The following is a 13,465-nucleotide window of genomic DNA, read 5'->3' as shown; positions in this document are numbered from 1 at the left end:
GAAAGCGCTTCTGGATATAAATGCAAGTCCATTTACCATCATGATGAAAACACATTTATTAGAATTACATAAATAAACTTCATACAGAAGGGAACTGAAGCAGAAATGTCTCAACTGAAATGTAAATATCAGCTGCAGCTGTCATAAATTTAGTGGAGTAAAAAAGGCTGTTTGTGTTATTCTGTGTGAGCGGTGAGAAAAACTCAAGAACAAATCTGTCCGTCAAAAAGACAGTTACATTTAAAGACCTTTGAGGATCTTAAAAAAGTCATCATGTGTCAGTTATAGAAGGTAGACTGACCTTCAGGGGTCTCCAGCCGCCACATTTTGACCCCACAAAAGTGAGGACATGACCTCTGTATCCTCTGTGACAGCTACAGTCCTGGCTATAGTTCCTAGTTACAACACATACTCTCATTATTATGATTTATTGTTAGAACAAAACAAGCAGTTGTCATTAATAAAAATCCTTCACCTGCGTTTCCATTATCTGATATATTCCACATAAATTGTTCTGATTTCAGTTACAGAGAAAACATCATTAAGACAAAGAGAAATAATTCACAGAAAAATACCACAATTCAGCTCAATCTTACAGAAACTAATGACGCAGCTGCAGTTTATTATATTTGAAAATAATATATATATAATATAATATAACAAACATCTGTCCTGTTCACACTCCATCCTTTGTTCTCCTCACCAACCTTCACCAGACTTCTTCTGTGATCCTCAAAAGTGTCAGACATTTGTTACATTACAGTCGACCCACACAGTACACTTTTCTATTTCATTTTTAAGCGTTCGCTGAGATGATGCTTGACAAATTACTCTTAAATCTAGGGTACAGAAGATGTGAGTGACACGTGGTTTAAGTCCACATGACAACAATGGTGGCATTTAAAAAGAGTTGGTATTAAAGAGTTAAAGACTTACAGCTGTTGAGTGCAGACAGACCAGTTTACAGAGCCAAAGGAAATAAGGCTGAATGTGGCTACAGAGCTGTTATCACTTCTCTTCAGCACGTCCACTCTCTTTAACCACACATGCACAAATACTGTAGACCTGAGGCTAATATGTAGCCATCTTTCATCTCATTTAGAGCGACATCTTGAGTTCCCATTCGGCCTCAGAACTGACCTCTGAGAGAGTCATCACCCAAAGACCTCTGATTGACTAAACTACAGTACTGTAGCAGATAGCGCTTTGATTTGAGGTTTTACACTTTAGATGCAGTACTAAAGCTGCATGACTTTTGTTTTGAGTTTTCCAAGTTGCTGCTCTAAACTGTGAATCATTATGATTGCTGTTTGCCTTTGTGCTCTTCACGAGCTGATTTGAGCTTTTCCACATGTGGATCAACAGTGTTAGTTTTGCAACCGTGTGAGCACAATAAGCTGCATTTCTATCTGAACCAAGGAAGGTGATCAAGCCAGAGTTCGTCCAACGGCCTCCGAGTGATAGAAGAGCAATACTGTGGCTCTCTGCGGTCCGCTCCCAACAAGTGGTTCTTGAATTTGATCCCATGTTAAGAGCCATGCAGCTCTCCTCCTTCAAGTTACATCTTTCTGATAATATTGGGCATGTGTGAATTGCATGAAGTAAAATGTTGGACAAACCAATGTGACCAAGATTATAAGGTCATTTTTTAAACTAAGATTTAAAAAAAAAAAGGAGTTTCATTGCAGTTCAATGAATAAATATCTTCAAAAACAAATGACTGCATGAAAACAATATAATACACAGTAGATTATATAACACTCTGTTGCCAAAAATAATTTAAAATATCACAAAACTAAATCACAAACCTTTCAAAATGAAACAGAACTGCCTCTGGTGTTGTGTTCATTTATTTTATTTAAACATGGGACTTTTACTCACACATATCTGACATAACAGATTACACAGAAATGTCTGTGTGAGGTCAACACACAAATATGAACATGCTGATCATGTAAAGCTGCTCAACATCTTTCTGTCCAGGCTCCAGTGTCTACACCAACACATATAAAACTTGGTTTATGACTTAAACATTAAAGCACATTAAATATAAATTCTTCACTTCAGTGTAGACATCCTCTGGGCCATCAGCAGTCTGTGTTTAACTGTTTGCAGGCTTGGACACGTTGACCTGTGCGTACAGCGTCTCCTCCTGCTGTCCACTGTCCTGGACTGAGTCAGAGGCCGGTTCAGGTCTGCGCCTGGAGAAGTCGATCTCTCCATAGTGGATGTTTTCTTCTCCTTCTGTTTGACCCTGTATAAACACGAACCAGAACATGAACAAGACATGAGAGGAACATTTTCAGCGATATCCTTTCACCTCAAATAATTACAGACCCATCTCAAATGAATTAAACTGAATTTTTGGACAACAGATGTAAAACCTTCAAAGCACACAGTCCGTAAAGCTTTGTAGAATTTTCGCACCTGAGTCTGTTGTGGAGTTGGACTTCTTGATCTTAAATGCCTGTAAGACATGAGATCCTGTTAGAGTATCAGTTCTGTTCTTCAGGGGTGTTAGTAAAAATGATGGAAATAGATATTATCACATGTGGAGCTGAAATGTCAGTGCCAGTGTTACATCCTAGCAACACAAGGAAACAAGGGGGACAACACTAAGTGCAAGGCGGTTTATTAATGCAAGAAAACAACAGAAAACAGAACAAAGGGATGAGCAGCCAGGGATGCTGCGGCCTGGCCTGCTGTCAGTGGGAGTGTGAGAGAGAGAGAAGAGGTGTGGCCTGCTCTTTTAAGCAGGGGACCATGTGACCGCAATCAGCACCAGGAAGTGAGAGGGCCTGGACAAAAACAAAAGCACCAGCAGGCAAACGAACATAATATGAACATAACACGAGGCCTGTAACACCAGTTACTGAGTCAAGTGGCCACTGCTCAGATTTTGATCGAGACGTGAAGCCACTGGCGCTCCAGCTTGTATGTGGGTGCAGTTTGATGATGTCTGTCCTTTTGATATGTTTTGTTTTTACTTTTAATTGTATATGTTTATATATAACATCTGTTGTTTTCAGTTTGCTATCAACCTTTTTATTGTCATTGATGAAGTCATTATCTATCATCTTAATTATCTGCTTGATTAGGGATACTTACCAAACACAAACAACCAGACAGATGAGTGCAATGATCCCAATAAATCCTCCTAGTACTGCCTCCCACGGGAGTCCTGAAGACCAATTAGAATTTTTATGAGTGAAAATTCTATCTGCATTGTTTACATCGTGTTTTTACAAGCAATGTTAGAGTCACAATATTCATTAAACACGAGAAGTCAAATGAGACATCTGCCCCCATGTGCAGGGGTGATTGTTGCAACACATGTAGGCTAGTGACTAGATTACCTTTAACAGTCAGATGGATCTCTGATGACTTCTGTCTCCCGAGATCGTTTGTGGCCACACAGTAATAATCTCTTCCATCTGTCACTTTAAGGCTGTAAATGTGTCCTTCAGCTACATTCATAGGTCCATCTTTGCTGTTCCTGAACCAGGTGAAGCTGCTGACGGGAGGCTTGGCTCTGCTGGAGCAGGTCAGGTTCACCCAGCTACCTGCTGATGCACTGATGGACACTGAGGTGTCTTTAGGAGCATCTGAGGAAAATGTGACAGAGATGTGAGATATGAGAGTAACATCAGAGCCTGAATAAGATCCTTTATTTGTATCATGTGCTGACAGGATCCAATAAAAAACTCTGGTTGTCTTACATGAAACACTGAGAGTCTTTGTCTCCTCTGCTGTCTTGACATCTTGTCCTTCATTCACAGGATATGTGGCAGAACAGCTGATGTTGTATCCATCATGTTGGTCTGACAGAGTGATGGTCTCCTGGATTTTAGTTGTAAAGGTCCCATCTGTGTTTTCCTCTGTTTTGTTGTGAGAGTCTTGTTGGAGACTCCAGGTGAGTTTAGGAGGGGAGTGTGGACAGGGAGTGAAAGCTGAGCAGGTTATAGTGACAGACTCCTTCTCCTTCAGATCACCTGAGATCTCAATTGTGGGGCGACGAGGAGAATCTGTGGATTCAAATCAAACACATATTTTAAAGAAATCATTTAAAAATCATTCATTTGTGTGTTTTTGTGTTTTTAAATGCCAAAGTTGAAACTGACTGACGATTTTGTTTATTTTCAAAATTAGACCGTTTAATGTCAGAATATCACTATAGACTCAGTGTTTAAGCAAATTTAAAATTTAAAAAGTGTAGCTGATTTCCTTTTTTATTCTAAACAATAACATTATAGACTGACTGACAGAAACAAAACTCTCTTACCTTTAACTGTTATTAGAAGAGGATCACAAATAGCTGTTGCCTTGAATGGGTCGTTCTCAATTCTGAAGTAGTATGTGTTTGTGTAATTTGTGATTAAACTGGAAAATAAAGTGGTGCAGTTTTTCTCTCTCAGGTTTCCAGTTATCTTCATTGGATAGATGTTATCTTTGTTATTACTGTGGAAAATTGCATTGTCTTTATTGGAGGTATTCTTAAACCACACTCCAAAGATTTCTCTGCTGCTGTCAAACTCTTGTTCTGGTTCAGGTCTAAAGTTACATGGGATTTGCAAACAAGATCCATTCAGTGCTTCCATCGTCTTTGGTGCAGTAATGAAGAGGGCTGTCCTCCCAGGACAATCAGCCAAAACACCTGTAAACCAGAATCATGATGAACAAAATGTTCATGGACAAATATTCTCGATGAGGAAGCCAAATTATACTTCAGCAGTAATATTTTGCATTATGGCCTTTGACTGTATAGTTACAGGTTTTATCGGTTTACAAGAAGCAGATAACAATCTCCACTTAATCCCACACAAGCCTGACCCCCGGTGGTGACCAAACCCAGTGACACAAACACTCCAATGATTCAAGTAATGTCTCCAAATAAAAGTGAGAGAACAAACAGCTCACCTGAGAGAAAGAAGAGGCTCAGCAACATGTTGGCTGTCACCATATTCACACACAGGACTGAAATGACACTCACCATCAGCTTCCCTGTTAAGCTGTTGCAATTAAAACCACGTTGACTTCCTCCTTACAGTTTTTGCCTAATACTTAAACACTAAAGTGGTGACTATGTGCAAAGCATCACAACCTCTAACTTCGGTGACCATGCCCTAAACAAAAGCGCCAACCCTGCAAACACAATATATGCTTTGCACTACGTTTGAAATTCTCCAACACACTTCTTGCAAAACACTACACTGTTTTTTACATAAGACACATTGTTCAAAAAGGAAATCTCATGCAATCATTGGGAAACACATCTATTTAAAATACAAAACACAATTTAAATTGGAAAAGCACACAGATTCACACACATGAAAACATTTAAAATCTAATTGTACACCAATCAGCGTAAGCCATAGCACTACAAATACACCTGATGTGAGCTCAGCTCCTTTGTGCCAACTTTGGAAACATGGAGGCAGAAAGAGGAAGGGGGAGAGTAAGAGCAGTAGCAGGATGAGGAAGAGGACGAAGAAGGGGAGCAGGCAACAGAAGAAGACAAATATCTGATAACATGAGGGCCACTTTGGTGAACCATGTAATAAATCATGGCCTTACAATGAGGGAGGCTGGGCAGAGAGTTCAGCCAAACCTAAGTCGCTACTCAGTTGCCTCAATTATTAGAGGGTTAGGGTTATTTCAGACTGTAAAACAGGTATGTTTTGAAGTTTCCACACTAAACTGTACCAAAGAAATTACAGTATTTCACATTGTTCAAACGCACAGTACACTACATTGCTGTATTACTGTAGGTCTACGGGTCTAAAGTACAGAATGTATGATGTTTCATTTTCTACAGAACTGCCGGATGACCTGCTCAGGGTGGAAGGCAGATTATGTTCAGTGATGAACAGGAGGTGGCCATAGTTAACATTGTTTTGGCAAATAACGAAATCCGGCTTCGTGAATTGAGAGAGCAGATCATCGCAGATCAAATAACCTTCGCTGACATCAACACTGTCAGCATATCTACACTCTCCCGCATCCTTAAAAAGCACAACATGTCACTGAAGCAGCTGTAGAGAGTTCAATTCGAGAGGAACAGTGCGAGAGTCGAAGACCTCCATCATGACTATGTGCAAGTAAGGCCTACTGTCCTACTGCTGTGGAAAATCACATTTTGTCAATTGTTGTAAAAAATGTGATTACTTTTAATCCACAAAGATTTCTCTGCTGCTTTTAAACTCTTGACCTTGTTCTAAAGTTACATTTGCAAACAAGATCTACTCAGTGCTTCCATCTTCTTTGGTGCAGTAATGAAGAGGCCTGAATCATCAGGACAAGCAGCCAAAACACCTGTAAACCAGAATCATGATTAAAGGATAACTACCGTTTTTTACAACCTGGACCTTAGTTCTAGCAAAATATATAATCATTTACTCACCCAGATAACTTTGGTGTCATTTGGCGTCGTTCAGACGAAATTAGATCCAGTGGAGCGCCGGTATATCCATATAATGCGAGTGACGGGGCACCGAAGCGCAGCCTTTATGAGCATTATCTGCCACGAAACTAGTTCATTTCACCAATATTTTGTTACGATATGCTCGTGCTATTCCCCTCTGAGTCCAGGCTTGTCTATTGTCAACATCCGGGGTCTGTAGGTTGACCTACTACCTCTGACCTGGAAGATGTCGTCTCTGAGCTGCGTGCTCACCCGCGACAGCCCGGCTTGTTTACCTGTAGCTGCTACTGCTAGTTTGATGTTGATAACAGACGACAACAAATAAATTACATCATTTCTGGCATTAAAATGCAGCAAAATAAAAACCTGTCTGAGTTAAAAAGTTCACACATCAAAAGCAGCAACATTTGACCTTACCAAACAAGCCTACAGCTGAAAAAGAGGAGAAAGTAGTTTGTTCCAGTTACAGTGACCCAGTAACAGACGTCCCTGCTCAGACGTGTGATATAAAAGCAGCCAGACTTCTTGTTTCACAAGACTCAAATACTGAAGAAATAAGAGAAGTTTTCATCCTTCCTGCTTATGTCCTGTGAGTGAGGAAGTCTTCAGCACATCAGAATACAAGTGATTTCTTAATTATTATTTTGATCAGGAGACTTGTGTATGTGTTATCTTATTTTGTCGTACATGTTACATTAGGAGGACGTTTTAAATTGGGCCTTGATGCAGAGCTGCTTCTCATACATCTGTATCAAGTATTTTAAGGGGCACTAATACACAGGAGGAAAATATCGAGCTGTTCTAGATTTAAAATGCAACTGTGCAGGTCACCCAGATCAGTTGCTGGTGAAGCTCATTCTGTTGGGTCAGAGAAGGAAATTGTTTTGTGTCCATCAGAAATCATATCTGATAAAAGATGTGAGCTGTGTGTTGGATTCTTTCTCACTTCTCATTGCTGTTAGCAAATTAACTAAAGCAAAGTGTTCCAGTCAAAGAATAAATAGTCAATACTTGGACAATGAACACAGTTGTGGAGCACATGATGAAGACATTTAGCTGCAGAGAGCTGTGTGGAGGACTTGTAGACAGAAGCAGCAAACCAACTTCCCTGTTTACTTCTCAGGTTTTACTCAGAGCTCTGTTATAACTTTATCACTTTACATCCCACCACTTCCCTTTAGCATTTAGACACAGGCCTCTTTCATCTAAGTTATATATTTATAGTACTGCTACCTCACACCTAATGCCTCAACTTACTCAACCCCAAAGACGAGACCACAGAGTTCTGGTAACTCGTTTTGATTTTTTCTCACTGCTGCTCTGCAATGCTTTGAATGCTGCATCACCATGAGACTATAATACAATAGTGATGTTTAAACAAATGTACAGTTCACAGAGCCAAAGGAAAAACACTGATCGAGGCAACAGACAGAGCTGGTGAGGCTCCTGCTGTTGGATCAGGCGACCAATCCTGTTGTGGTTTTGTCAAAATACGACTAAACAAATAAATGCACATCAGGAGTAAGATCTGAAAAAAGAGGCAGATTTGTTCACTTTTTGCAGCACACAGCTGTAAAAAGTGTTCTGTGTTTGTGTCAGATCATAATGAAGATGAACAGAAACATTAAGTGTCTAAGTGGTTTATTTTGCACACGACATCCTAAGTTTACCATCCACCACTTCTCTTTTACACACTTTAATTCATCAACCACAAAATGCTTCGAATTCTTCAGTCGTCTATATACAAACACAAATGATAAGTGATAAAAGCGCTTCATCTTAAATATCTTAGACTCTTTTTTGTCACTTTTGAATATATATTTTTGCACACAAAGAAACACCAGCGAGGGGAAGAAGAATAATGTTTCTATGAGAAGGTGCCTAAAAACAACCCAACTGCACACAGAGCTGGATTTGTTTCTATGTTCTCCTCCATAAAGAAACATTAGAGAACATCTGCCCTCCAGGCAGAAAGACGTATTTTATATAAGAAGGAATTTGCATTGAAATGCTCATCAATCCTCTCGTTCTATGAAAACCACATCTGTAGTACGTTTTGTAACTGCAGTTTCCTTTAGTTTGTTGCTCGATATCAACAGTCATAAAACATTATAGATGTGACTTGTAATTAATTGTAAGTTCAAGTGTCTTATAGATGCTCCTGACTAGTTTTAAACAGTGATGGAATGAAACTAAATACATTAACTCAAGTACTTTACCTGAGTACTATTTTGAGGTACTACTTTACTTGAGTATTTCCACTTCCTGCTACCTTATAGTTCCTCTCCACTTGTACTTTGTACTCCACTACATTGACTTTATACCTTTAGTTACTAGTTGCTTTACAAAGTGCATGCTGCAGCAGAGCAAGTCGCGCAGTTTCAATGTATTTATTTTATCAGAATAAAAAAAAAACTGAAAAATCTGGATATGATGATCATTAAAATGCTGAATTTCAGATATAATAACCCATATTATACAGTATATACAGTACTTACATGTAAATATATGCAACTGACTTTTACTTTTGATCCTGAAATACATTTATTGTGTAAATGAAATTAAATAACTTCTAACGTTGAGGTGTCTGCAGCCAGCCAGCACTTACAGTTTATATCAGGATTTATTTGATAAACTACTCAACGATATACTACACTATCTGAGCTGCAGGATGTGGAGGGTTTGAGCTTCCCTTTATTTAACTGTAGGCAGTGAAAATGACATTTTCTTGTCTAGGCTCCAGTGTCTTTTCTGCATTAACTGACATAAAACATCTTGCAAACGTAAAAAATGAATCTATATTATGAATCCAAGCCAAATATGATCTCAAAACAATACTAATTTTTTCATCACTTGAGCGTAGAGATCCTCTGGCCTGTCAGCAGTCTGTCTTGAGGTGTTTGCTGGCTTGGACACATTGACCTGTGCATACACTGTGTCCTGCTGCTGTCCACTGTCCTGCGCTGAGTCAGAGGACGGTTCAGGTCTGCGCTTGGAGAAGTCGATCTCTCCATAGTGGATGTTTTCTTCTGCTATGCTGGATGGTACTTGAAGAGCCAGCTCGTCGTAGATTTGACTCTGAAAATCAAACAAACAGGAAATGTTGTGAGCTGGATCTTTTCATATTAAAGTTTACTAAATGGCCTTTTGGACAAATTTGAATCTGTTTTTTGACCACAGCACAGCACTGGTAATGGTGTTAAATGACATAAATGGTTATGGTTAACATTTAGCTTTGATGCTGCTGGATTACACTGTGACCTTTAATATTATTGAAAGTAAAGTGATTATGATTATCTGGAGCAATCCTCACTTGTTCATCGAAGCTGTTTTGCAGTGATCATTAATCTGGGTGAAGGAGTCCCCCAGGGTTTGACTCTTGGGCCACTACTATTCAACTGCAGCAGATAGACTTGCTGTGTCGGTGTGTAGAGCAAGTAAATAAACTGATATAACTTATTTCATTCATTCATTTTCATTAGTTAGATTTCACAGTTAGGAGGAAAGACTTGAAGTTATTATTCGGTTGATTCAAGAACTAGTCTACAATAAAAAGACTAAAGACGAGCAAAAAATGGTTTGAACCAACTATTCACCACCAGAGCTTTGCTTTTAGCTACTGTGCTGTTAACAGATTAAACCAATATGCAACAAACATAAATTGTCTACTGTGTCTGTTTTACAGTTTTGGAGGGTGATTGCTTAACATTATCCAACCACTGTGTTGCTAACACATTGTTTTGTCCCATTTGTTGTTTCTTAATATTAAACCCACTCAGTAACCTGTCAAAGATTGTCTACTTTCACACATAAGACACAATCACTGTGAACACATGCAAATACTCACAACATACAGTTCACTACTGTACAATGAAGTTAAGTATTTACTCACCTGAGTCTGTTGTGGAGTTTGATGTTTCAACTTAAAACACCTGGAAGCAGTAAAGAGCTGTCAGAATAATAAGGACTGAGGACTGAAGCAGACAGTTTTGGATGTGTATCAGTGGAGTTAAAATAAAAAGTTTTGTTGAAATGAAGTCACAGAACAACTTCTTTGTTTGTTCCCTTTTCTTAGAGTTTCAGAGCCGGTCACTTTAAACAGTGCAAAAATGTAAACATGAGGAATCTGTTTGTGTAGAAATGAACAAAACAGACATCACATCTTCATCCATACCCTCACCATGAACGTATGTTTGTGATACTCACCAAACACAGGCTGCAAGGCAGATGAGTATGATGACAACAATCCCTCCAAGAACTGGACCCCATATTAGAGAGTTCTCTGTTCATCAAAAAGAAAAGTACAGTAAAACTCAGTGACTGAAAGAAAACCGAGGTTGAATGTAGACATGTAACAAGTCTGTTGTGGTACTTTACAGGGAACTAAAACGAAGGAGAGCAGGTTAGATTAAATGAGCAGATTCAGTCCAGTTCTACATTTACCTGCACCATTCAAATGGATCTGTGATGACGTCTGGTTACCGAGATCATTTGTGGCCACACAGTAATAATCTCCACCATCTGTCGCATCAAAGCTGTAAAAGTGTCCTTCAGATACATTCATTGGTCCATCTTTACTGTTCCTGAACCAGGTGAAGCTGCTGATGGGAGGCTTGGCTCTGCTGGAGCAGGTCAGGTTCACCCAGCTACCTGCTGATGCACTGATGGACACTGAGGTGTCTTTAGGAGCATCTGAGGAAAATGTGACAGAGATGTGAGATATGAGAGTAACATCAGAGCCTGAATAAGATCCTTTATTTGTATCATGTGCTGACAGGATCCAATAACAAACTCTGGTTGTCTTACATGAAACACTGAGAGTCTTTGTCTCCTCTGCTGTCTTGACATCTTGTCCTTCATTCACAGGATATGTGGCAGAACAGCTGATGTTGTATCCATCATGTTGGTCTGACAGAGTGATGGTCTCCTGGATTTTAGTTGTAAAGGTCCCATCTGTGTTTTCCTCTATTTTGTTGTGAGAGTCTTGTTGGAGATTCCAGGTGAGTTTAGGAGGGGAGTGTGGACAGGGAGTGAAAGCTGAGCAGGTTATAGTGACAGACTCCTTCTCCTTCAGATCACCTGAGATCTCAATTCTGGGGCGACGAGGAGAATCTGTGGGTTCAAATCAAACGCACATTTAAAAAAAATATTCAAAGTCATGTTGAATTCATTAATCTGTGTTTTTAAATGCCAACGCTGAAACAGAATCTTACAATCACACAATTTCCTCCATAATGTGACCATTTAATGTCAAACTGTAATGACACAACAGAACTAAAATGTATTCAAGTGTAACTGATTTCCCTTTTTATTCTGAACAATAACATTATAGACTGACTGACAGAAACAAAACTCTCTTACCTTCAACTGTTATTAGAAGAGGATCACAAACAGCTGTTGCCTTGAATGGGTCGTTCTCAATTCTGAAGTAGTATGTGTTTGTGTAACTTGTGATTAAACTGGAAAATAAAGTGGTGCAGTTTTTCTCTCTCAGGTTTCCAGTTATATTCATTGGATAGATGTTATTTTTCTTGTTACTATGGAAAATCGCATTGTTTTGATTGGAGGTATTCTTAAACCACACTCCAATGATTTCTCTGCTGCTGTCAAACCCTCCTTCTGGCTCAGGTCTAAAGTTACATGGGATTTGCAAACAAGATCCACTCAGTGCTTCCATCTTCTTTGGTGCAGTGATGAAAAGGTTTGATTTTTCAGGACAAGACGCCAGAGCACCTGTGAACCAGAATCATGATAAACTAAATGTTTCAAACAATCTTCATTCAGAGAAAGACAAAATATACTTCAGCAGTAATATTTTACATCATAGCCGTTTTCATTGTACAGTCTGTTAATGGGAATTTTATTGGTTTACAAGAAGCAGATAACAATCTCCACTTAATCCCACACAAGCCTGACCCCCGGTGGTGACCAAACCCAGTGACACAAACACTCCAATGATTCAAGTAATGTCTCCAAATAAAAGTGAGTGAACAAACAGCTCACCTGAGAGAAAGAAGAGGCTCAGCAACATGTTGGCTGTCACCATATTCACACACAGGACTGAAATGACACTCATCATCAGCTTCCCTGTTAAGCCGTTGCAATTAATACCACGTCAACTTCCTCCTTGATGACTATCTATGAAGTTGTTATTTCAACCATACACAAGAATTTATCTCCTTTCCTGCTGATATCCTGTCAGTATTTTTACTCACATGACTCCCTGCAAGTCTGTATGATGTCAAATCTTTACCTGTGCATCAATGCTGTAATAAATATGATAATATTGATAAATGATGAAGATAATTAAATCATTCAAAACATTAACTTTCACTTCGTTCACATGTAACATCCACAATGATATTGTTGACTTGTGCACAGTCACTGTGGGTCATGATGACATTTGTAACTGCTGCTCAACACGATTGCACTGATGAAAATGTTTTCCTGCCTTCTCAGGCTTTTATTTGTACATTACAACTTTATCTTTGTATCTACGTTATCGTTCAGTTCCTAGCTGAGTTCTCGTCAACTTTGACAGTTTGTGATTTGTCTGACTGGAAACATCACACACTGACATCACTTGTGCACGGTCCAGGACAGGAAGGCTCTCCAGCTGGTGATTAAAACCATCCACGCCATCATTAGTTCTTATTTACTGAGCATCAGTGATATCGGTGAAGTGTCTGCACTGACTCCTGAACTCATCCTCAACACTCCACCATGAACTGCTTGTTTCTCTGACTTGATTTTTCATTAATTAGTCTGTATAGCTTTTTTTATTGTGTGTGTGTGTCTTTGTAGTTTAGGGAATTACAAGCAGAAATGTCTTCATCCAAACTTGTATTGCATAAAACAAGAGAGAAAAAGTGAGAAACTGTCTCGTCATTTCAAATATCTAGTTAGAACCTTTTCAAAATACATTTTACATACAAAGGAACACCAGCACACAACGGATTTATTTAAAAAATACATGAAAATGTGCCATAATTCAGCCCAGTGTTACACAGATTGTTGTTGAAGCTGTACAGTATTTGTTGTTAT

At 39.0% G+C, this 13,465-nt stretch overlaps 2 protein-coding genes across 2 annotated transcripts; both read right to left on the bottom strand.

Annotated features, from left to right (window-relative positions):
- Positions 1-2,101: 2,101 nt before the first annotated feature.
- Positions 2,102-4,945, bottom strand: LOC311249822 (B-cell receptor CD22-like; the record flags this gene model as incomplete). Its single annotated transcript, XM_084341138.1, has 7 exons — positions 2,102-2,254; positions 2,428-2,467; positions 3,109-3,181; positions 3,357-3,605; positions 3,720-4,025; positions 4,283-4,654; positions 4,918-4,945. 7 exons carry the CDS (start codon positions 4,943-4,945, stop codon positions 2,102-2,104), a joined length of 1,221 nt encoding a protein of 406 aa, XP_084197264.1.
- Positions 4,946-9,105: 4,160 nt separating this feature from the next.
- On the bottom strand, positions 9,106-12,452 carry LOC311249821 (sialoadhesin-like; the record flags this gene model as incomplete). The annotated part of the gene is made up of 7 exons (XM_084341137.1): positions 9,106-9,499; positions 10,314-10,353; positions 10,628-10,703; positions 10,865-11,113; positions 11,228-11,533; positions 11,783-12,154; positions 12,425-12,452. 7 exons carry the CDS (start codon positions 12,450-12,452, stop codon positions 9,248-9,250), a joined length of 1,323 nt encoding a protein of 440 aa, XP_084197263.1. The 3' UTR covers positions 9,106-9,247.
- Between the last annotated feature and the right edge of the window lie 1,013 nt (positions 12,453-13,465).

This window comes from Pagrus pagrus, assembly GCF_965226575.1.
Source record: "Pagrus pagrus genome assembly, chromosome: 20".
NCBI lineage: Eukaryota > Metazoa > Chordata > Actinopteri > Spariformes > Sparidae > Pagrus > Pagrus pagrus.
The sequence above is the reverse complement of the archived record's forward strand: the minus strand, read 5'-3'. Positions and strand labels throughout refer to the sequence as shown.